At 54.0% G+C, this 22,616-nt stretch overlaps 1 protein-coding gene across 2 annotated transcripts in view; it reads right to left on the bottom strand.

Annotated features, from left to right (window-relative positions):
- The window catches only part of CACNA2D2 (calcium voltage-gated channel auxiliary subunit alpha2delta 2), a 138,991-nt gene that overhangs the window by 94,862 nt on the left and 21,513 nt on the right, over positions 1 to 22,616 (bottom strand). For both annotated transcript variants that reach the window (XM_036870796.1, XM_036870795.1), the window contains exon 2: positions 18,311 to 18,392. In XM_036870796.1, the coding sequence (XP_036726691.1) occupies positions 18,311 to 18,392 (82 nt within the window). The remainder of the gene's footprint in view (positions 1 to 18,310; positions 18,393 to 22,616) is intronic.

Consider the following 22,616-nt stretch of genomic DNA (forward strand, 5'->3'; position numbering starts at 1 on the left):
GGGAAGTCACGTGCCCAAGGCCACCCTACAGAGGTCAGAGGAGGCACAGCCAAGACCAGGACTTGGTCTCTGATCCAGTCCCATGCCCTTCACAACATTCTTTGTAGCCTCCCCAAGAATGCTGCAGTCTCAGAGTTCTGAAGGCCTTCTGTGCCCTTCCCCCATCCTTCACAGAAAGAAGCCAGGACATAAAACGATAAATTGGGCTCTGGCAGGTGGTCCAGCTCACCCAATCTCCCAAAATGCCAGCAGGGAAGTTGGGACTGAGGCCTCCTTTCTTGCTAAATATCCTTGCTGGTAACCAGTGGCTGCCTGCAAAAAATTACTCTATACCCTTCCTCAGAGCTTTTCAAAAATAGCCTGTGGGCCCACTTCTAGAAGGCACTGCACTGCCCAGCCTTTCCTGGCCCCCCAGTCCCTCCCTTGACCCCTGGTACTCTGGTCCAGTCCTTGCCTCCTGCTCCAACCTTTGGCCCCCAGTCTAGTCCCTGGCCTCCAGCCCCAGTGCAGCCTCTTGCTCCTGCAGCTCCATGTCCCTGTGTTGCTGCCTCAACATACAAGGGGCTTGGTTTTGTTACCTGCAGCTACTTCACATCCTTTTTTATCTCAGCGTGACCCTGAAGGCAGAGACAACTCTCCCTCTTCCACAGATGAGGAAACTGAGGCCCAGGTTACCTGATTTGTGAGGGGTTTCTTTTGGTATGATTGCTCCCAAACCCTGCCAGGGGCCCATTCCCCCAGCCTTGGGAGAAGGAGCTCAATTTCAGTGGGTTGAAGTAAGGACTGAGGAAGGCACCCCAGGCAGATGTAACAATTAGGGCAAGAGCATGGCCCTGGGGAGGCTCAGAGACCTGGGACTGAGCTGAAGAGAGAACCCTGACTCACTCAGAACAGGCTGGGCTGTGTCTTTGGGAGCTACCCCTAAGGGATGTGCCCTCAGCCACCAGCCAGATTCAGGGTACTACTCTGCCCTGGTCATGGGTGGCCTAGGTAACCCCACTTGCTGGTACCTACCGCCTAGGTAACCCCATCTGAGTGCAAAGACGGTGCTGTTGGGGGGCCACCCAGGGAATGGCTGGCATGCTGTCAACCAAGTCAGAACTTTATCAGCCAAGCTCTTCCCCACTGCTGACTGTGTCAGCCAGCCCAGCTGGGGCTTCCTACCACACAGATGGGGGAACTGAGGCTCAGGATGAGGGGCACCTGATTACAGGGAGAGAACCAGGCTACTCAAGTTCCTTGTGAGGCTGGTTGAGTCCCCTGCCTCTCTAATCCCCCTCCTCCCTAATCCCCCTCCTCTGTTCCCAGAGGCTCCCTGCTGCTAACCCCAAACCAAGCCCTGGGCTTGACACACTCCCAGGCACAGGGCAGCAGTTCTCAAACTGTGTTCTCTGGAGCCCTAGGCAGTAGGCAGGGGGCCCCGGGCTTGTGTGGAGGGTCACAGGTAGTGAGAGGGAGGTCAGGAGGCCAGCCCTGGCTTGCCACCTCCCTCAGCCAGAGAACCTCCTGTTCATCTATTCGCTGGCTGGGGCCCTACATGTATTTTGGCAAACAAATAGTAAGGGCTCAGTTGCTACAAGGGAGTGAAAGCAGTGGTGCCAGGTGCATTAAACTTTCATTCTTTCTCAAAACTCCCTGAAACAACACTAAAGGGCTATTCAAAACGGTAAAAACCCATGGGTCAAAGAATATGTGGAGGGGGCACCAGGAACATTTTGGAAGCTAGAAGCAGATGGACCATGTGTGACTGACTCAGCAGGCTGTGGAAGGCTTACCTCTGCCGGCAGTAGGTTAATGTTGGGGAACTCCTTATTTGTAATAAGTTGGATGGACCTAGAGTCTGTCATACAGAGTGAAGTAAGTCAGAAAGAGAAAAACAAATACCGTTATGCTAACGTACACGTATGGAATCTAAAAAAACGGTACTGATGAACCTAGTGGCAGGTCAGGAATAAGACGCAGACGTAGACAATGGACTTGAGGACATGGCGGGGGGCGGTGGGGAAGGGGAAGCTGGGATGAAGTGAGAGAGTAGCATTGACATATATACACTACCAAATGTGAAATGGATGGCTAGTGGGAAGCTGCTGCATAGCACAGGGAGATCAGCTTGATGCTTTGTGACCATCTAGAGGGATGGGATAGGGAAGGTGGGAGGGAGGCTCAAAAGGGAGAGGATATGGGGATATATGTATACATATAGCTGATTCACTTTGTTGTACAGCAGAAACTAACACAACATTGTAAAGCAATTATACTTCAATAAAGATACTAAAAAAATGTTGGGGAACTCCAAAGACTAAGCCCTGAAATCCCAAATAGGATACTGAGAGAAACTTCTCTGGGGAACCTGCAGCCGAGGAGGGCAATATGGCCAGAGTACCCACAATGAACCCCAAGGTTCCCCCCACCATGCCTAGAGTTCCACCTCCACCTCCGTGCTCTGCACTTTGGTGGCATTTTGACTTGAGGTCCAGAGTGTTGTTAATCCCACTCCTCAGCTCCTATCACGTTATCTTCTCTGTCTGCTTAAATATGAGCAGACCATTTGGAAGCCCAGATACTGGGGGGAGACAGGCACAAAGAAGTCAGAGACCAAAAGAAACAAACAAAAACCTGAAGGAACCTGGGCTACATGGGGAGATGGAAGTGTAAAAAAAAATGCTATAAATTGTGTATACAAGGGTTGAAGAAATAAATATACTGCAGATAATGAGAACTGGATTTCTCACTGTTGGAGAAAGTAGTCACCAGAAAGGAATGGAGGAAGACATCAATGAACCCTTTTGTGCTGGAGTAGAGTCCGAGGTTTCAGTATAGACTCACTGTTGTAAATGTATATACAGATAGGCAGATAAAGATGTAATTATAGATATGTGTGTATACATGGGCTATACATATACATATTTCCTAGTTCTTGTGAGAGAGTCTAGAAGCAGTGACATCCCACTAGCAATGAGCACACTCAGCACCCAGATCTTGATTTCTAAATGCCATTCACCAATAAATGGAACCAGAACTCCTTGAGAAGTGGCTGATTCCAGGGAAAATACAAGATGAGCTGAAGATCTTGTGGTAACAAAAAGTAAGGAAGTGATCAAATAAGGACAGGGGCATGTCAAAAGGGCACAGGAGCCAACCTGGAAGAGCTCCCAATGCCAAAGCTAGAATAATTTGGGCAAGAAAATTATAATATTGAATTACTACCCATAGAATAAGTATTCATGAGTCCAAACTGACATAAATAAATAATCAAATAAATAAATAAACAGGCGAGAAGGGACAGTTCTTCCTTACAGAAGAATGCCAATTAATAAATGTAGAAGGAATGAGAGAAATAGAAAAGTACCATGAGAACACTGCAGTAATAATTGCTGCAGGCACGATCTACCAGTGGATGCTAAAATTAATGGGCAAAGGTTTGAGAGAAATGGGATATTTGCATAGTCTCAAAGTTTCCCCCAAGAAATGTACTGATTACAAAGGGAAGAGGAAAACCAAGCAGATACCAGCTTAACCAAATGATCAAAGTTAACATCACCAATAATAAGATATACTGACATTATGTTCTCCCTGATATGATGCACTGAGAAGGACACATTATTTTCTATGGTGTACTTCCTAAAAATGCATAACCTCAGTCAAATCATAGGAAAACATTAGACAAACACAAATTGAGGGACAGTAAACAAAATAACTGACCAGGACTTTTAAAAAGTATCGAGGTCATGAAAGACAAGGACAGACATAGAAACTGCCAGGGATTGGAGGAGATTAAGGACACATGACAACTAAAAGCAATGTGGGATTCTGGATTGGATCATGGTATAGAAAAAGGAGGCTAGTGCAAAAACTGGTGAAATCCAAATCCAGTTTTCACTTTGGTTAGTATTAATGTACCAATGTTAATTTCTTCATTGATATTTGTACTGTGGTTATGCAAGATGATAACTTTAAAGGAAACTGGGTGAAGGGTTAGGGAATTTCTGTACTATTTTGGCAACCTCTCTGTAAATCTAAAGTTATTTCAAGATAAAAAGTTTTTTTAAGCTATCATCCTCACAGAGCTGACAGAATCAATGGCATCAATGAAATATGAGCAAGATATTATTTTTTAAAAGGACTAAGAAGAGATCCTGAAAATTAAAACTATGGTAATAAAATGTAAAACATTACAGAAAGGTTGGAAGATAAAATTGAGAAATCTGATAAAAAGACACACTGATGGAAAATTGGAGAGGAAACAGAAAAAAAGAAAAGGATCTGAGTTAAAGGTTCTAGAAAGAGAACAGAGAAAAGGGAAGGGAGGAAATAGTCAAAGAAATCATTCAGGAAAACCTCCCAGAACTGAAGGACACAAGAATCTAGTTTGAAAATGTCCACTAAATGGTAAGGAATGATAATAAACCCCACCGAGGTATATCAGGGTAGAATTTCTGAACACTTGGCACAGGGAAAAAATTTGCAAGTTTCTAGAGATAAAAATCAGGTCACACAATGGATAGGGAATCCGAACCATACTGGACCTTTGCATAGCAACTCAGGAAGCTGGAAGGAATGGAGTGCTGCCTTAGAAATTCTGAGGCAAATGGTTTCCACCCTGGACTTCCACACTCACCTAAAATCTCTGCCAGGTGTGGGGGAGAGGGCGGGCTTTCTGAGACATGAAAGTCCAGAAGTCTGGCTCCCATGTACCTTTGCTCATGATGCTAATTGAAAATGTTCTCTACGCACCAAGGGAGAAAATCAGAAACCAAGGAAGAGGAGTCTACAGTATGCAGAAAGAGGGACTCCAACTCAGAAGAGAGGCGAAGGAAATCCCTGGCACATGTCCGAGCCGAAGGCTCTGTTCACAGGCACAAGTCAGGAGGCTCCAGACAAGACTTCTCTGGACAGTGACCCAGAACCCCAGATACAAGTGCATGTATGAGAAGAGGTCAGATAGAAGGGCAGGGAGTTTGGGGCAGAATTAGTAAAGGTTCACAGAAAACTAAGCAAACAAACAAATACCAGACAGTTGTCACCTGCAGGAAAAAAATGTAAAAATTGTACCCCAAAGTGTGCATTACGAGTCACACAGTTCTGAACAGCATTTGCCCCATCAGGACAATGTTAACACTGAGTCCTGACCTGCCATATCACAATATGACACTGGGGGGGTGGGTGGTGGTGGAGGAGAGCTATGTCCTCCACTCCCCAGTGGATGTCCATGGATAATGCCTAAAACTGAACAATCATGAAGTAGCGACATAAGTATGTCATTTAGAGGTATGGAGCTCTGAGATTAGAAAGTGACAGCCTCTGGGGAGTTGGAGGTGGAGAGGAGGGGGCTGCTGTGCTCCTAACACAACACGCCTGATAAAACTATGACTTTTCACTATGCATGAGTGTGATGCTGATTTACAAACCCTGACTTTAAAAATCCATCTAGAAATGTAAGAAAAAGGAAAAAAAAACATAAGAAAGGAAGAAAAGAATTGGTGAGGGGGAGAAGGATGGGAGGCAGGGAGAGAGAGGGGAAAATAATGGAGAGAGAGGAGTCAGGGACAGGAGACTGACTGCTTTGACTCCAGCCTCTGGCCTGTAGACAGGGACCCCCAAAGGGCAGCAGCTGACATTATGCTCTGTTGACAGCACTGTCATCACCTCTGTTAACTCTTACCACCAATGAAGACAGTTCAGTGTTTCAATTCCCTCATCAGCGGAGTACACAAACCAGGGTCCTTAGACTAAAACTCCAATTTGGCATTGATGACCCCTCGCCCCCACTCCTCCATTTCCCCAAAGTTGGTGGCAATCAGAAAGCAAGTTGAGGGCCAGCAAACCACAGGGGTCTGGGAGAGAATGCCAATCATCCTGGGGACAGTGAGGGACCGTGCTGGGTAGGGAGGAGGAAGCTCAGAGTCTTCCGCAACATCTGTGAGGCCATGGAAGCACTCACTCCCTTTGCATCAACCTCTGCTGAAGCCTATGCCGGGGTCATGTGGTCCGTCTCATCCAGAGCCACAGACAGCCATGCCTGGGGAGGGGTGGAGAGAGAAAGTACTACCTGAGAAGTGGGCTGGGTGGGCTACCAATGTCTTTGCCAACCTCACACCCTCCCTGGAATCCCAAATTTTCCAGGAAACACACAAATCTGTGATTCCTTCCAGTGGCCCCCTTGCACTGAACAAACATCCTGCCCCAGGGGCCCCTCAGTCCCAGGGAGGGGGATGACAAGTGTGAAGTCTGCACCCACCAGCCTCATGCAAAGTACAAGCTCAGATGAGAGTCCAGCTCAGTCTGGAAGAAGCCCAGAGTGTTTGGCTCTCTTGGTGGGCTGGGGCCCGCAACAGATCTTGTGTCTCAAAAGGGAAGGTGGAAAGCCAGGTGAGTACCCGGGAGAGCCCTGTCCATCACTGAGGCCTTGCCCAGGCCCAGGAACCTTCATGCCCCTATATTCCTCACTGAGATCTCAGACCCTTGGGGACCCAAGAATTTGCTGGCGCCCTAGCGTGTGGTGCTGCTCCAAAATTCACCCTTTTGTATCCCGAGTTCACTGGGCGCTCACTGCAGAAGGAGCCCCAGGGTCTCCAGGAGGCGAGGAGTGGGTCACCCAGTCCCACAGATCGACACAACATTTCCAGCTCTGCCAAGGGTTTCTGAGGAGGCTCTGTGGGCAAATATGCTGCTGCTGAAACTCGTGAAGGTGGGAGAAGCACGCCTCCCTGGGCAGCAGAGGGGCACGTGTCCTACCCCGGGAGCCCATCTGAGGAGGGAGGCAAAGGTCCAATCTGACGTCCCTGTCCAATGAGGGAGCCCACCCGGCCTCCAGTCTGCCGTGGGGTGCAGCCACCACCCTCACCAAGCTGTGCTCTGGGGCGGAGACAGTGCAAGCCCCAGGGGGCCTAGTCTAAGCTGGGAGGCTGCCAGACCCTCCCTGACACGGATCAGTGAGTTTTCAGGGCCAGTCTCCTGCCTTTCCCCAGAAGGCTCCAGACCTCCGTTCTCCCTGAGCAGCTCCTCCACCACTTAGCAACGGAGACAATTTACATAATGCATCGAGTGTGAGAGCAATAATGGCTGCGGAAGCAGGGTGCCCGTTAGTGGCTCCTTGGGAGGGAAAATACCTGCTCCCACACCACCACTTCCTCCCTCATGGAACAGGGCCCTGAGGCTGCCGGGAAGTAGGTGCCTTGAAGTGCTTGGCTGCTGCCAAGAGGGGCCTGGAAGGGCCATGCCAGCCCTGGAAACAGAGCAACCTCAGGACAGAGATGCAAGAGGGAGAAAATTTCGAAAGCACCTGAGTTCTGAACATAACTCCACCCAGCCGTGCTCCCAGAGCCCGCACCCGTGCCGGGCCGGACCTGCATCCGCAGCCTTCCGGGAGGAGGAGGCGCTCCAGCAGGCGGTAGGCTATAGCCAGGAGGCCGGGGAGCCAGGCTGCAGCTGCCCGGGAGGCGGTCACGTTCAAACACAAAGGCGGCGAGGGAAGGGGGAAAATACATAAAAATTATTGGCACGGTAATTGCTTTTTATATAAATGTTCTTATAAAAAGTTTTCCCCAGTGTGAAAGTCCCTTTAAGAATAAATTCACGGCACACCAATTTATTCCATGTCTGTAATGGAGCATAAGGAAGGCTCCTCTGTCAATACCTGATCAGGAGGCAACTGGCCGCTACTTGACCCGGCTTCCAGGTCTCCTGCACGACAAGGCAAACAGCAGTAGGCCCCTGGGGTCTGCGAGGGGCAGCAGGAGGGGGTGGCAGGCCTGCCTGCCAAGAGTCAGCATCAAGTGAGACTCTGGGCCTCAGGACCAAGCCCGACAGCTGAAGCCCGTGCACCTAGAGCCCATGCTCCGCAACAAGAGAAGCCACTACAATGAGAAACCTGCTCACCGCAACGAAGAGTGTCCCCCGCTCGCCGCAACTAGAGAAAGCCCGTGTGCAGCAACGAAGACCCAATGCAGCCAAAAATAAATTAATTAATTTTTAAAAAATAAAAAAAAAAAAAAAAAAAACCCAACAAACCCCATCGGTGCCCCAGGAGCTGCGCTCAAATGGAAGATTCAGAAAAGAGGCAGCTACAGTCATGCTGATGGGGAGGCACACGGGGCTGGGGGAGCTGGGGAGCATAGGGCTCTCCCTTTCTAGGGACAGGAGAGAGAAGGCAGTCAGCAGGCTGTGGGGTGGGAGGGATGAGGCCCCTGTGCTTGCCTGCAGGGCATGTGGAGGAAGCTGGCTGCTGACAAGGCACCTGGGGGTTGCAGGTAGGAGTGGCCTGTCCTGAGCTGTAGGAAGCTCCCCGTGGACTCCAGCTCAGCTCTAAGCCTACAGGCACCCATACTCTTCCCCCTAACCCGATGAAGGTAGCACTTCAGTGGACCCCAGCCCAGGGCAGAAAGGGTTGCTCCCCCTTACCAGGAGGCCCAGAACCTGGAAATGAGGCTCCTGCCCAGTGCCCCTTACCAGCCACAGCTCTCTCATCTGTGAAACGGGGCAAAGTCTGGGCGGCCTCACCACTGACTGGGGGCACTGAGGACGGACGGCTTGCACAAAGCTGTGCTCTCCATAGGGGTCGCTTGGTCCAGCAGCCCAGGGCACGGATGCACAGGGGTGTGAGGACACAGATCCACAAGCGACTGGCACCTTGCCCCCCTGCAGGGCTGCTGAGCACAGTGTCAGGCAGAGCGACTTGGGGGAATGTGCACTGTGCATGGGGACATGGCGTGTGTGTGTGTGTGTGTGTGTGTGTGTGTGTGTGAACTCCTCACCCACAACTGAGATTTCTCGGCTTCACTAATTAATCGGTTAAATAGTTCTCGCCTGCTCGGGTGACAGAGCTTGCAGCACCTGCCTCCTCGCAGTCCCACCCTGGCCTGTAAGTGTGCCTGCTCACACCTGCACACAGAGCATGCAGAACTCTGCACTCACCACATACACACACACGTACATGCCTGCCTGGTCACACATCCCACAAAGCACACACTCATGTGGGATCACACGTTCTCACACACACACATAAACATGCGTGCCTGGTCATGCCCCTACATGCAGCATTTCATGCAGGCACAGCCACTCCCTTCCACAGACACACAAACCTCACCTGCTCCCGCTCCCGCTGGCAGCACATGCACACACACAGGTTCACGTGTTCTCGTCTACATGTGCACATACATTCCCACACGCAGCATCACACTTCTCTCGTCTCTCTTCCACACCTGACCAGCCACATCCCACCTCACACAGCCTCTGCAGGTCAGAGACTGTGTCTCCCAGTGAGTCATGGGACCAATAATCACCAGGGGCTAGTTGCCTTCTAGGTCTGACTGCCTGTGTTCAGGTGGACTCCTGCGAGGCCCCGGCATGAGCCTGCCCTTCTGGTCATGGTCTCCCTACCCCATATGATGGGAAGACTGAACTGGGCCCACCAGAGGTCCCTGGCATCTCCTGCCTCCTATGTGTACCCGAAGGATGCAAAAGCAGAAGGGAGAGGGGAGCATGGGACACCACTGGCCTCAGCACTGATCTGGAGGGTTTCCATGGGGAGGGAGCTGTGGGCTGGGTTTAAAACTGGGGAGAGGCCTGGAGGGAAGGGGGATGAGTGAGGAGAGAGGCAAGTGGAGTAGGAGGAAGAAGCTGAGAAGGCTAGTGGGGGGGCGGGGAGGACACATGGATGGCTGGAGGCCTAAAGGCTCCTCCTGCCCAGGCCACACACCTTGGCCAGGCCTTTGAGTCACTCCGGGAACAGCCCAGCCTCCCTCACCCCAGCCTGACATCTGAGTGCCAGCACACTGTGCAGCCAGCTCTTCTTCTGGGCCCTCCCCCCCAGCCCCCGCACCCTCCATTCCCTCACAAAGAGCAGTCAGAGACCCTCTACGTGGGCCAAGCCTGGCAGACCCTATGCAAGTTTACCTCTCTCAGGGCATCTGGCACCGAAGCTCTACCTTTTTGATGCACTGGGCCTCAGTTCCCCTAGGTGGTCTGGATGGTTCCCACTGTTCTGTGGGATGGTTTAGACCCTCAGTTCCTCCCTTCTCAGTCCTCAGATGCCTGCCCCTTTGCTAATCCATCCACTGAAGAGTTACTAGCTGAGCACCTACTCCATGCCAAACCTTGTGGTCCACATATATGTATGTTTGTACACTGCAGGCATGTATGTATATGTGCACCCTGTGTGTGTGCACAGCCCGTTCCTCCACCCAGACTGCACATCCTCTCAGGTGGGGGCCCAGCCCCTGACTCTGCATCCTGAGGCTAGGGCGAAAAAGTCCTAGGGTCAGTCACTTGGTTCCCTGATTCATGGGAACCCAAGGATGGATGGGGAGGGGGCCTGACAAGTCTGCCCAGGATCTACCCCCTGTCCTTGTCCCCCCTACCCCCCACCTCCAGCCAGCCAGCTCCCAGCACTGAGAGAGAGGTATAGGAAAGATGGGGAGTTTGGGGCTCTGTAACCTTCTCCAAACACCAGATCTCCACTCACAAGGAGAGGGGAGCCATGCTCAGAGAAGGTGGAGGGAGGCCAGGCTGAGCCTCCATCTCCTGCCTGGTCATGGTAAATGCTGCTCATGTTGCCCCTGGGGCCGGCTGTGGTTTGTCAGAACCAATTACTTCTCTGCCTCTGCCAAATGCTTGGGGCTCCACAGATCTCAGGCAAGTGTCCCCGTGGCTGCCACTGATCCAGCCATGGATGGGGGTGTAGGAGGGCGGAGGAATGCAGATGGGGTCAGCCATCCCCGGGGGCCCAGCATGGAAACCCATTCGGTCCTCTACTCCATCCCCCATCTCCCACCCTTGATTATCCAGTTGAGCCTCCGGCTCTGGACATGCAGCTCCATCACTCTCCAGAGGTGGATGCAGAGGCCAGGGGAGAAGGAAGCATACTCTGGCCTCTCCTCAACAATCTGCAAGCACTTGGTCCCCATCGGAGCTGACCCCCAGCTGTTCTACTGCAAGCTCAGCCTCCCTGGGGACCCCAGAAGAGAGCCAAGGTGTTTATCAGAACTCTTGCCATGGGAGGTGGGCCTTGCCTTAGGAAAGTTGGACAAACAGCCCAGATTCCCAAGATGGAAGGATTGAGGGGCAGAGATGCCCTTCCCTTCACCTCCACCCGCTTCCTCCCCAGGGGATGCCTCTGCAGCTGGTTCCCTTTCGTGGCCCATAGGCCCTGTTTCTTCAAGCTCTGGTGGCCTTTGTGCCTCTCCCAGTAAGGTCCCCCAAAGATGTCATGGTCAGAAGGTACTACAGATTGAATGTTTGTGTCTCCCCCCCAAATTCATATGTTGAAACCCAATCCCCATTGTGATAGTATTTAGAGGTGGGCCCCTTGGAAGGTGATTAGGTCATAAGGGTAGAGCCCTTGTGAATGGGATTAGTGTCTTATGAAGGAGACCCCAGAGAGATCCTTCACCCCTTCCACCACGAGTGGACACAGTGAGAAGACAGCTGCCAGCAAGTGGGCTTTCACCAAACACCAAATCTGTTGATGCCTGGATCTTGAACTTCCCAGCCTCTAGAAACATGAGAAGTTTCTGTTGTTTATAAGTCACCCAGTTTACGGTATTCTGTTATAGCAGCCTAAACAGGACTAAGAGGGCAGGGAAGAGGAAACCAATTTCCAAATTCCTGGGCTTCAACAAGCAAAGGTGACACTTTGGGCACCTGAACTGTCTAAAACTATAACTAACTCCTGGAAGGGCAGGCAACTGATAGTGGAGGGGGTCACAAAAGCACCCCCACATTTGCAGGGCTCTGTCTGCAGCCCTTCCTTGCCCCTGCTCCCTTGAGGACAGGGGCTCGGATCCCCATGTCACAGATGGGGGGACCAAGGCTCAGAGAGGCAGGACAGCATGTGCCAGGTCCCACAGTACAGGGAGGCCCAGCTCTGCCATTGCTCCCCACTTCAGTCTTTCCTCCACCACCCACCGTTCAGTGTGGCCCACGGCACAGGCTCCAGGTTCAAATTCTAGTTCTGCCACCTACCAGCTGTAGCAGCTCAGAAGACACAGCTCTTCTCTCCTGCCCTGAGCCATTCTCTGTCCTCTGGGAGCTAACCTCAGATGTGGCCCCACGGTGACCTCTTGGCACAAGACAGAAGCTGCTGGCCCTTCTCCCGTGCCTGTATCACCAGGCATGGGTCTGCTGATCCCACGCAGAGATGCCTCTCCCATAGACCTGTTCCCTCCACACCCACAACCTCCACAGGAACCTGGGCAACAGCTCTTTGCTGAGGCTGTCCCAGAACCCTGAAGCCTCCTAGCAGGGCTCCCTGCCCCTGTCTTCCCCTGCAAGACTCCAGGAGCAAGGGGTTCTGAGTTAGCCAGAGATGCGACCACCCAGGCATGCCCCTCTGGGGACCTTCCTGTCACTGTATCCCCCACCTGCTGTGAGGCTCTTCTGACCTCACACCCTCACACTCTGGGGAGGAGGAGGAGAGGCCTTGGGAGGGGCAGGGGCTGAGAAGGGCACAACTACTGGCTCAGCTTAGCAGCCCCAGAGGAGCCATCAGCTTGGGGGTGGCTCCAGGCAGCTGGTGCCCATGGAAGGCATGGCCAACATGAGCCAGGGCCCCTGGGCCAGGTGTCTTGGGGCAGCCCTCCTCCCAACATTGACCTCCCCGTGCCCCCTCTCTGGTGGGGTACATGTAGAAGAGGTGCAGGAGACCAAAGCCAGTCAGCTGGCCGTCAGGCAGGAGCTCCTGCCACAGACAAATTGGCTTTTGAAAAGCTTCTCAAAAATGGAATTTTCTGCTTCAGGCAACAACGGAGTATGTGCAGGGAGGGGCAAGCAGGAGGGCAACAACCACCCTCCATCTCCCCGCACAGGGCTCGGGAGAGAGCATTCCCAGAACTCACAGTGGGGAGGTGGTGCCAGAAGAGGCCACCCCCAGGGCAGGACGTGGGAAGGAAAGAGGTGAGGAGCAGGCTGGGCTAGGGGGACAAAGAGGGGGTCCAGGAAGGGCTTCCACCAGGCTCCAATGGCTCTGCCTCAGTATATCCAATTATGCTCACGTGGCAGCCTCACCATGTTTCAGACGCCCTCCCAGGAGCCCCCCCTCAGTCCCATGCATCCCTGCTGGGTGCTGAGCAAGAGGACCATATGGAGGGAATAATAAGACAATTAACTTTCCATTAAAGAATAATATATGTGGGTTTTTAGAGAGGCGAGCGGCAGCAATCCCTACCCAGCGGCATACTTCACACCCGCGCCCCGCCCACCCACCCCCCTTCACGCACCCCACACCCCAATCATCTACACTAGGAGAGAGCAGGGTGCCGCTGGGCCTCAGCGGGAGGTGGCTGGAGGAGGGGGGGTGCTGCACAAGGAGCAGAGCCCCTAGGATGATGGTTCGGAGGCTACAGTAACCCTGGGGAGGGAGTGTGATGGGCCTGGGTGGGTCTCCCTCACCACCGCTCTCTGGACTGAGCACATTAGCTGGGACAACCGTGCATGTCCTGTGTGAGTGCGGGTCCACCTGGCCAAAATGGACCGCCTCTTGGGGCACATGTGAACCACAGTGCTTTGATAGAAGGACCAACTGTAGGTCTGGGGGTCACAACCACTTGAACTCCCCATTCTGGTCCTCTCAGGGCTGCTTCTGTTCCCTGGCACCTTCCCCCACCCCAGCTTCCTTCATCCTCTTCTGCCGCCCCTCTAGCGTTCTGAGCTTCCCTGGCACTCCTGGACATTGCTGATCCCACCTGAGATGCCCAGAGAGGACCCCTTACCCCAAAGGGGTGCCAAACACAGCCTCGGCCAGCACCCCCTGAGCCAGTGTGTGATGGCGCATGTGTTTCAGGAATTGGCGGTACCAGCGGGGGGTGGGAGTGGAGGAACAGGGAGAAGCCTGTATTTTTTTATTTATTTGGTTGCACCGGGTCTTAGTTACGGCAGGCAAGCTCCTTAGTTGTGGCATGCATGTGGGATCTAGTTCCCTTACCAGGGATCGAACCTGGGCCCCCTGCAGGGGGAGCGTGGAGTCTTATCCACTGCATCACCAGGGAAGTCCTGGGAGAAGCCTGTTTCAAGGGCACCTGCAGAGGGCCCTGTTCCTGCCTCCCTGAGCCCTTCAGGAAAGGGGTCCTCAATGCGGCCAGACTTTGGTCCTTGCCTGGAGCCAGCTCCAGATGTGGCACTCTGCAGATATTAATTACACATTCCCAGGGAGCACTGAGCAGACTCGGTGTGGGGATGGCCAGGGGCAGACAAGATGGGCTAGGACTATGGTGCCGTCACTGGTTCAGAAATCCCATTTCTGGCTACCCACAGAAGTGGGGACACATGAACAGCATTTGTCTGATTCACCATGACTGTCCAGAGAAGCACAGCCGTGGGGAGGGGAGCAGGAGACTTGGGGTCAGGGATCTCTGAGCCCTGGGGTCTTGCTCTCTGTGGATGCAGCTCAGCAGTCCAGGGGAGGGGCCGCACCAGGCCTGCACCTCTGCCTTGATATTTCTCACCAACCCCACCACTACCCAGGGCTAGCAAGTCAGGGCTCCAGGATGGGACTGGCGGGTAAAGACAGTCAACCACACCTCAGTTTCCCCACGAGTGACTAGCAGCATACAGCCGGGCTAAGGCCGTCATGGGGGCGGAAGCAGCCAGGGACGTAGGCAGGGCTCTGAGCCACTTCTGCCCTGAGACACGTGTGGGGGTTGATGTGGACTGAGAAATGCTCCCACAGGTCCAGACTTGGATTGAGCTTCCCCAGAGGATGGCCTGTAGTCCACAGACATGACTATCCCAGGTCTCCGCTCCCATACCAGCTCTAGCCAGACAGACTTTCCTCACCCCCGACCCCCACCCCAGACAGAGGATCTTCTCATTTCCTTCTGTAGAGACCCTCCACGGAAGGTGTCTCACCCGAATCAGGAATCCGTCCCAGGGCTGGTGCACCTGATGAGCCACTGGTTCTTCCTCCTGTCTGACTATAATCTGTCTTGCTTTGCTTTCCCACAAGGTCCCCAGAGTTGTTCCCTTTCTACCCTGGACACCCAGTCAGAAGGGGATAGGTCCCTGGCTGTACCCATCAGAGTGACCTGGGCTTCAGAGTGGGGAGACAGGCCGTCTCCACATGGTCCCCCGTGCACCCCCAGGCACCTGATGAATTATTCATCCTGATCAGCCTCATTATGTGAATGAGCTCAGAGCCCAAGCATATGCTCTCTGCTATCCCCCCAAAGGATGACAATATGGTGCTGATGGAGGAGGGTAGGAAAGGGGCTCAGGAGACCTTGCTCAGCTTCTAGGGGCCCTGGAGGGGGCAGACTGCAGTAGGGCCCACACTTCTGTGGCCTGTTCACGGCAGGAGTAAGCCAGGGCTGGCGGGGAGGTGGGGCTGGGATTACCCGGTGGGGCACAGCTCAGGAGCACCAGGCCACAGTGGGCGCTCTGGGGTTAGATGAGGAAATGTGACAGGGTCTTTGCAGACAGCCCCCACACTCCACCAAGGTGTGCCATGGTGCCCAGCCTGTAAATGGGCCACAGTCTGCACCCAACCACGCCCCCATGGGGTTGTGGTGAGGTCGGGAGGAGGAAAGTGCCAAGACAAGGAAAATGCTCCTAAATGCCACCGTCTGCAGTTTCTGAACTCTTGCAGCTCTATGGCACCCAGCTTCTGGGGGTCGGGCTGCCTCTAGGACTGGGGCCGGTGGAGAGGGCAACCATGTTGGGGAAGAAAGCCAAGGATCACCCCAGTGGCAAGGTGTTTGGGGGCACCTCGAGGAAGCATGGAGAGGGGCGGCCCCAATGGGGACTGAGGCCATAAGCTTGGCAGAGGTGGTACCAGGGTCCACGGAGCATCGCAGCTGGGTCAGGTCTTCGATGCAAGCATCCTCCTGACTCTCAGAGTCTGGCTCTCAGGGCATGGACTGGCCACATGGGCCCTCTCATATGCACTTGAAGGAGAGCCCTGGTGGCTTAGTCAGGGGTGCCAGGGGTTTTGGGGAAGAGGGGCCGGTTGGCTCCCTCCTGCTCTCACAGGGTTGCCCTTTTCCTCTAGAACTCTTCACCTGCTCCCCGGCTGCCCACCTCACAGGGGTGTCCTGTGCCAAGAAGCAGCCCCAGAGCTGTCAGTGGGAAACAAGAGGCTAAGGAAGCAGGTGAGAAAAACTGGAGCAGGACAGAGAGCCACTGGAGAGCTGGCAGCTGTCAATAGGCAGAGGGATGCCAGAAGGAGCCCGGAACGCCAGGTCAGCACTTCTCTCCCTGACTATAGCCACACCAAACCTGGCCCAGCTCCCCTCTTTCCCAGGCTCATCCTGCCCACCCCAAGAGGGAAGGCCTAGCTAGAGGAGAAGCAACACCCTGGGACAGGAGTCAGGAGCCCTGTGTTCAAGCCCCCGTTCTGCCGTACCTGGCTGCGTGACTTTGGTAACCACTGGGAAGGTGGGGGCGGGGAAAGATGTGCTCATTGATGAAAGTGTCTGGAATCACTCAACTCCCATCAGAAAGGAAGGGAACAACATATCCTGGGAATGAAAATGATCAATGAGGGAAATTCAAGTTTGATTTCTAGAAGTGTATCTGTGTCAGCCTGTCCCCTGCCATTCTCACCGCCTCATCCTCCAGTCAGACCTCCCGGCCACGCCATGGACCAAGAATGAGGATCAGAGCAGGTCTAGGACTTGCCCAGGAGCACACAGTGGGTATGCTGAGCTGGATTCCATCTCTGGTCTGCACCACCCAGGAAGCTATGGTTCAGACAGACCTGAGTCTCAGGCATGAAATGTGTACGTTATTTTCCCACTGGCAAACTTTTAGGGTCTGAGTTGCCCACGACTATAAAATAAGCAGTATCCTTAAGCTGAGGATTGAAAGTATGGAAGATTCTTGACTGGAAGTGCATGGTTAACTCCTTATGTGGGGTACATCTTATGTCCCAATATGAAGCTTGGAGAGGCACATTACACACATTCCAGGGAACTCTCATTTCTTCATTAACCTACACAGCTGCACTTGGCAGTGCCCACTTAGAACCTAGTAAGTGCTGGGTGCTATTCCTGAGCATAAATTGACTTCTGTTCCGGAACAGCTTTTCCTACAGTGCCTTCTCTGGAAAGCTCTGCTGGCCTCCGAGTGTGGCTGAGTCATTGAAAGTTCACAGGAAGAGAGTACGATGCGGGTTACTGCAATTCAAGCCCAGTAACCAGGGAAGGGAGATTCAGAGAGGCTGGGCCACTGGGGTTGGGCGGAAGGAACCCCGGCAAGTTGATGGTGCAGACCCCCACCTGGACTCCCCCTCCTAACTATGTTACCACCACGTTAGCCACCCCTGATCAGCCCCATCCTGTGCCAGAGGTCCTACATCCACAGCCAATGTCAACACATTCACTGCCACCCCCATTTCCTGGGTACCTGCTACAAGCTAAGCATGGGGAAAGTCCCGAGGACACCACCTCATAGCAGCTGCCCCACAGACGTACCTCTGCTGACCTGGCCCTGACCAAGAGGGACACAGGAACACAGTGGAGTATCTAATCGCCAAGCCGGGGGCCTGGACCCCCAATAATAACTCCACTTACTCTGCTGTTCCCAAGCCCACCAGCAGTACGAGATCCCCGTTAACCCCCTGTACAGTTCAGGTTGCACTTTCTGGCCCAAGCCGCCAGTAAGAGCTCCTTAAAGTCCAGCACGTACCTGGGAGCCCCACCCCAAGCACTCCAAGAGCTCAGCTCTCCAAGCCTCTGCGTTTCCACGTAAAGAGCGACAGCTCAGGAGCCTGGGCCCGACAGCGACACATTTTGCAGCCTTCTGGGGGTGACGGATGGCCTGCTCTTCACATCACTATTTCAAATATTAACATAATCTCCCAGGATGAATGTGGTCGCTCGTGCCTAATCAATCACCCCTCCCACCCCCAATACCTCATCTCACCAAGCACTCGCTTGCCTCTTGTCTCGTGCTGCAGCTCCTTGAGCAGGCAGCACTGACTGCTCTCTGGGGCTGTTCGGCCTGGCCACCCCACTCATTGCGAGGACAGTCTCTCTGGCTTCCGTGCACAACTACACCCACGGGACCCTCCAGGACCTGGACTCCCACCCCGTATGCTGCCTCAAAAACAGATCTCACCCTCCTGAAAAGCCCGACACCTACCCATCAGAGCCGACTAAGTACCACTTCAACGTTGTGACCTGGGGAAGAGCAGGCCAAGACCCGAAGGAGTCACTGTTTCTCTAGCTGTTTCCCCACCTGCCCCCATGAGTCCACAGTGTCCCATCACGCTGGGTCCTCAACTGCACCAAGCCTTCCTCACTCCTTATTGCTGAAGCCCTTCCCCCACTTCCAGCTGGAAGAGGGTCCCTAAAGGGAAAGCCAGTGGCACCAGGCTTACCTCACGGAGCTGCTGCACACCCCCAAAGATCCGCATCACACCATCGATCTCCTGCTCCAGGCGCCGGGCCCAGTGCTGCATCCTGTGTGCAGAGAGGAGAGGAGTGTCAGGAGGACCCGCCTGGGGCTGGAACAGCCCCGCCCCGGCCACCTAGGGGTGACCCGCAGCAGCCGCCCCTTCAGAACCCAATTTTCACTAGAAGAGAAACAGAGGCTGGGAACCAGAGCGTGCCTCTGATTCCCTTTGAAGTCTGGACCCGGTGGCCCAGGCTCTCCTCACGTACTGTTGGACAGCCAGGGAGGGGAGCAGATTATAGTTTAAATGCACTGAGGGAGTCCAGCGGCTCCAAGAAGCCTGCAGGGAGACTATTTTTCACCGTGAAGAGCCAGCCCTTGATGCTGCTGCTCTGAACATGGGGACTCAGGATACCAGGGAGGAGGAGACATGAGTGAGCCTGGTATCTGCTGGATCTCAGAGCCTTCTGCCCCAAGGCTGGGTGGCACCTGCGCAAGGGGAGGGAACATGAGAGCTGCTGCCACCACCAAGTCGCTGTGTAACCTCGGGCAGGCCCCTGCCCCTCTGGGCCTCATTTAAACAGTGGACATGGAGAGCTTCCTGCTCAGACGGCCACCGCCTTTCTAGTACCCTAGTAAACAGAGGCTCATCACTAGATGCCCCGCATGAACTGTCTACCCACAGGTCCAGTTCAGACTATCCCGCACCTTTCTGGGGGCTTGGCAAGCCCCATGAGCCCTTCACCCGAGCCACCAGCCTGAGCAGGTCTCCCTTGCACTGGTGCCACGCTGAGCTCGTTTTAACCTATCTGGGTCTCACTATCCTCCTCCAGAAAGTGGGGATAATTTGGGGCCACCTTGTAGGGTCTGAGAAGAACACACGGGAACTGGAGGGTCAAGGGTGCTGCACAGGGATCTTTGTGAGGGGACAGGATGGACAGGTGGTCACAGGTCCTGTATTCTCAGCCCGCGCTCATGAACAGGGATGGTGTCTGGGGAGAGGGCTGGCCTGGGTTCTAACCTGTGATCCCACTTTAGGCAGTGCCAAATCAGGTGAGCAAAATCACACCAGCGCCTGCCAGGGCCTGCCGGCCAGAAAGACACTCTCCACACTGCCAAAAGCACTTTCTGCTGTGACCAAAGCCCCTGCCCTAATGCATCTGAAAGGCATCTCAACTTCCCCTTCCCACCAGACACAGAACAAAGCCTTCCCCGGGAGGGCTCATAGGAGAATTACCACACAGACTGAAATATGCTCACAGGTTAAGCACATCCCGTGAGGCCAGGTAAGGGTGGGGTGAAGCCAGTCCCCAACCTCTGGAGGGGTACCCCAGGAGCCATGGGATCCGGGAGATTGAGTCTGGGTCCAACTCCTGCCCTGGGCCTGCTACCTTCCCCACCTCCCCTATTGCCACTTGGGGCCAGGACTCTTATAGCTCCCTGGGTCAGAACAGCTCAAGTCTTTACCCCAGCCCCCTGCCCCATATCCCTGTGGCTGGGGGCTGGGCCCTTGCCATTGTGTGTGCCCGCATCGGTTGGCATGGGAACTCAGATCAGGAAGCGGACGGATCACTAATTGCAATTTGCCAAGCTGAATGTCAGGACCGTGATGGAAAAAAAAAGTCAACATCAAAAGAAAGAGGTATTGGGCTTCCCCGGTGGTGCAGTGGTTAAGAATCCGCCTGCCGGGACTTCCCTGGTGGTCCAGTGGCTACGACTCCGCCCTTCCAATGCAGGGGGCCTGGGTTCCATCCCTGGTCAGGGAACTGAATCCCACATGCCGCAACTAAAAGATCCCGTATGCCACAACTAAGACCCGACGCAGCCAAATAAATAAATAAATAAATATTTAAAAAAAAAAAAAAAAAAAAGAATCCGCCTGCCAATGCAGGGGACATTGGTCCAAGCCCTGGTCCGGGAAGATCCCACATGTTGCGTAGCAACTAAGCCCATGAGCCATAACTACTGAGCCTGAGCTCTAGAGCTCGTGAGCCACAACTACTGAGCCTGCGAGCCACAACTACTGAAGCCCACGCGCCTAGAGCCAGTGCTCCGCAACAAGAGAAGCCACTGCAGTGAGAAGCCCGCGCACCACAACAAAGAGCAGCCCCCGCTCGCCGCAACTAGAGAAAGCCCGTGTGCAGCAACGAAGACCCAACACAGCCAAAAATAAATAAATAAATAAATAAAATCTATTTTTTTAAAAAAAGAGAAAGAGGTATCAGCTTCAGCTTGTTGCTGCCTGAGACACAGCCTGATGCCCACCTCTGCTCCCCACTGCAGGGGAAAAGCTAACCCCAGGCCCAGGTGGAGGCCAGGCTGCAGGCCAGGCTATGAAGGGTGGTCAGGCCTCAACCACCAGGGGAGGTTATTTGCTGGGGGAGGGCAAAGCCCAGCAGAGAATGGAGAGCCCGCTTGTCCCCTGGCTCCAGTCCACCAGACGCTGATGGCTTGGCCCTGGCTGAGCCATAAGCGCCTGACAGTGTGTCAGGTGGCTGTTTTATGCTCCTGAGACAGAGCCTAGGATGCTGCTATGGGCCACAGGGACTGTCCTACCCATGACACATCAGAACAGGCACACCCTCCTGGGGTCTAGAGGTGGTTCTAGTCCTTGGTCTGGCACGGTGGGTCTGATGGGTAGACCCCAGGCCCCAGCTGCAATGCCCATCATCACGATGCCAGGGAAAACAAGTTATTCTGATTATTCACCTAAACCAAACCCAACTAGGAAGGCAACACGTGTCCAAGAGTTTAAAAGAACGGATAGATCATTCATTTCATCATCACAGAGACATGACTTTGTGGGTTCCAGAGTTTGGCTGGTGTCCCAGTGCTGGTTCCAAGGGGTGACACATGGGACCCAGGAGGCCAGGAGTCAACTATGCACCTGCAGTGTTCCTGCCCATAGGCAGGAGAAACCACCCACCAAGCCCGTACTAACCCTGGCCAGGCAGTCATACTCACACCAACAGAAGGGCAAGGGGGCTTTGAAAGGATTGGGGATGCATCAGGATTCATGGCACCACTGGGTCAAAGGCAAACTGACCAAATCCTGCCTGGGATCCCATCAACCTGGACCCAGGTGCCTGGATCTCCCATTGCCTCCCTGACCAGACAGTGTGGCCCATGGGTCACCCCCCCAACATGGTAGATCCCCCTGCTGGCTCCCCACATCCCTGTGATTTTCCATGGGCTTCATTGAGATGACACTGCTTATCTCCAAGTGTCTCTAAGTGCCAAATTAGCAAGACAGTGAGGAGAGTGTCTGGGAGGAGGCACGTGCAGCCAGGGACTGCAGCCGGCATGATGTCTGGTGTGGGCATGACAGGCTGGGGACAGCCTCACACCATTATGTCCTCCAATGTGCCCAAACCTAGTGGGGTGCAGGCACTGAGCCCCCATTTCACAAACAAGAAAACTGAGGCCCCTGGCAAGGACAGGTGCGGAGCCATGTTCTACAGAGAGAAGCCAGACCTGTCTTCCTGGCTCCATCAGCTCCATGACCCCACCCTCCTAGGACAATGCACCCTCTGGGAAGCCTAAGGGAGAGGCTACCTCTGACAGCTGTGTGACCTCGGAGAGTTTTTGCCCCTTAGAACCTCAGCTTTCCAGTCTGTAAACAGGGAAGATAATGACTGGCTGAATACCTTTCAGGGCCAAATCCACACGGAACCTTGATGGGCAGTATTATTATTGGGCAGTCCCCTGAGGGCTAGAAGCTCATCAAATCCAGTCCTTCCTCGCCCCCCAGTGCTCAGAAAATCTTCCCTGAGTGCTTGCTGGGGGGAGAGAGCACAGAGGGAGGGAACTGTGGAAAGGGTTTCCCTAATGGCTCCCTGTAACCCCCTGCTCCCCAGGCTGAGAGAGGCCGGGAGCAGGCACAGGGCAAAGATGTGTGTGTCCCAGGGCTAGAGGGTTGAGGGCAGCCCAGCAGGAAGAAGATGATACCAGTTGCTGTGGGACTCCAGGTCTTTTAGTCTCCAGGGCATGTTTCAGAACCAAGAGGAGTACATGAGGGAAGAGGAGGTGTCATCATTAGGCAAGGGAGCAAAATCATCCATGTGTGGAGTGAGGAGCTGGAGCTGAGGACCCCCTTTAGCAGACAGAACTATCAAGACTCACGCTAGAAGGCTGGGGAGGCCCCACGTCAAGCTACAAGAGCAGTGAGGGCCTCCAGCTCCAAAGCCAGCTGCACAGGCTCCCCCAGACAGGGAGGAAGAGGTAGGGAAGACGGGAGAGGGGAGGAAGGGAGGGGAAGGGAGGGGAGGAGAGGGTAAGGGAGGAGAGGGGAG

Source organism: Balaenoptera musculus, chromosome 11, assembly GCF_009873245.2.
Source record: "Balaenoptera musculus isolate JJ_BM4_2016_0621 chromosome 11, mBalMus1.pri.v3, whole genome shotgun sequence".
Lineage (NCBI taxonomy): Eukaryota > Metazoa > Chordata > Mammalia > Artiodactyla > Balaenopteridae > Balaenoptera > Balaenoptera musculus.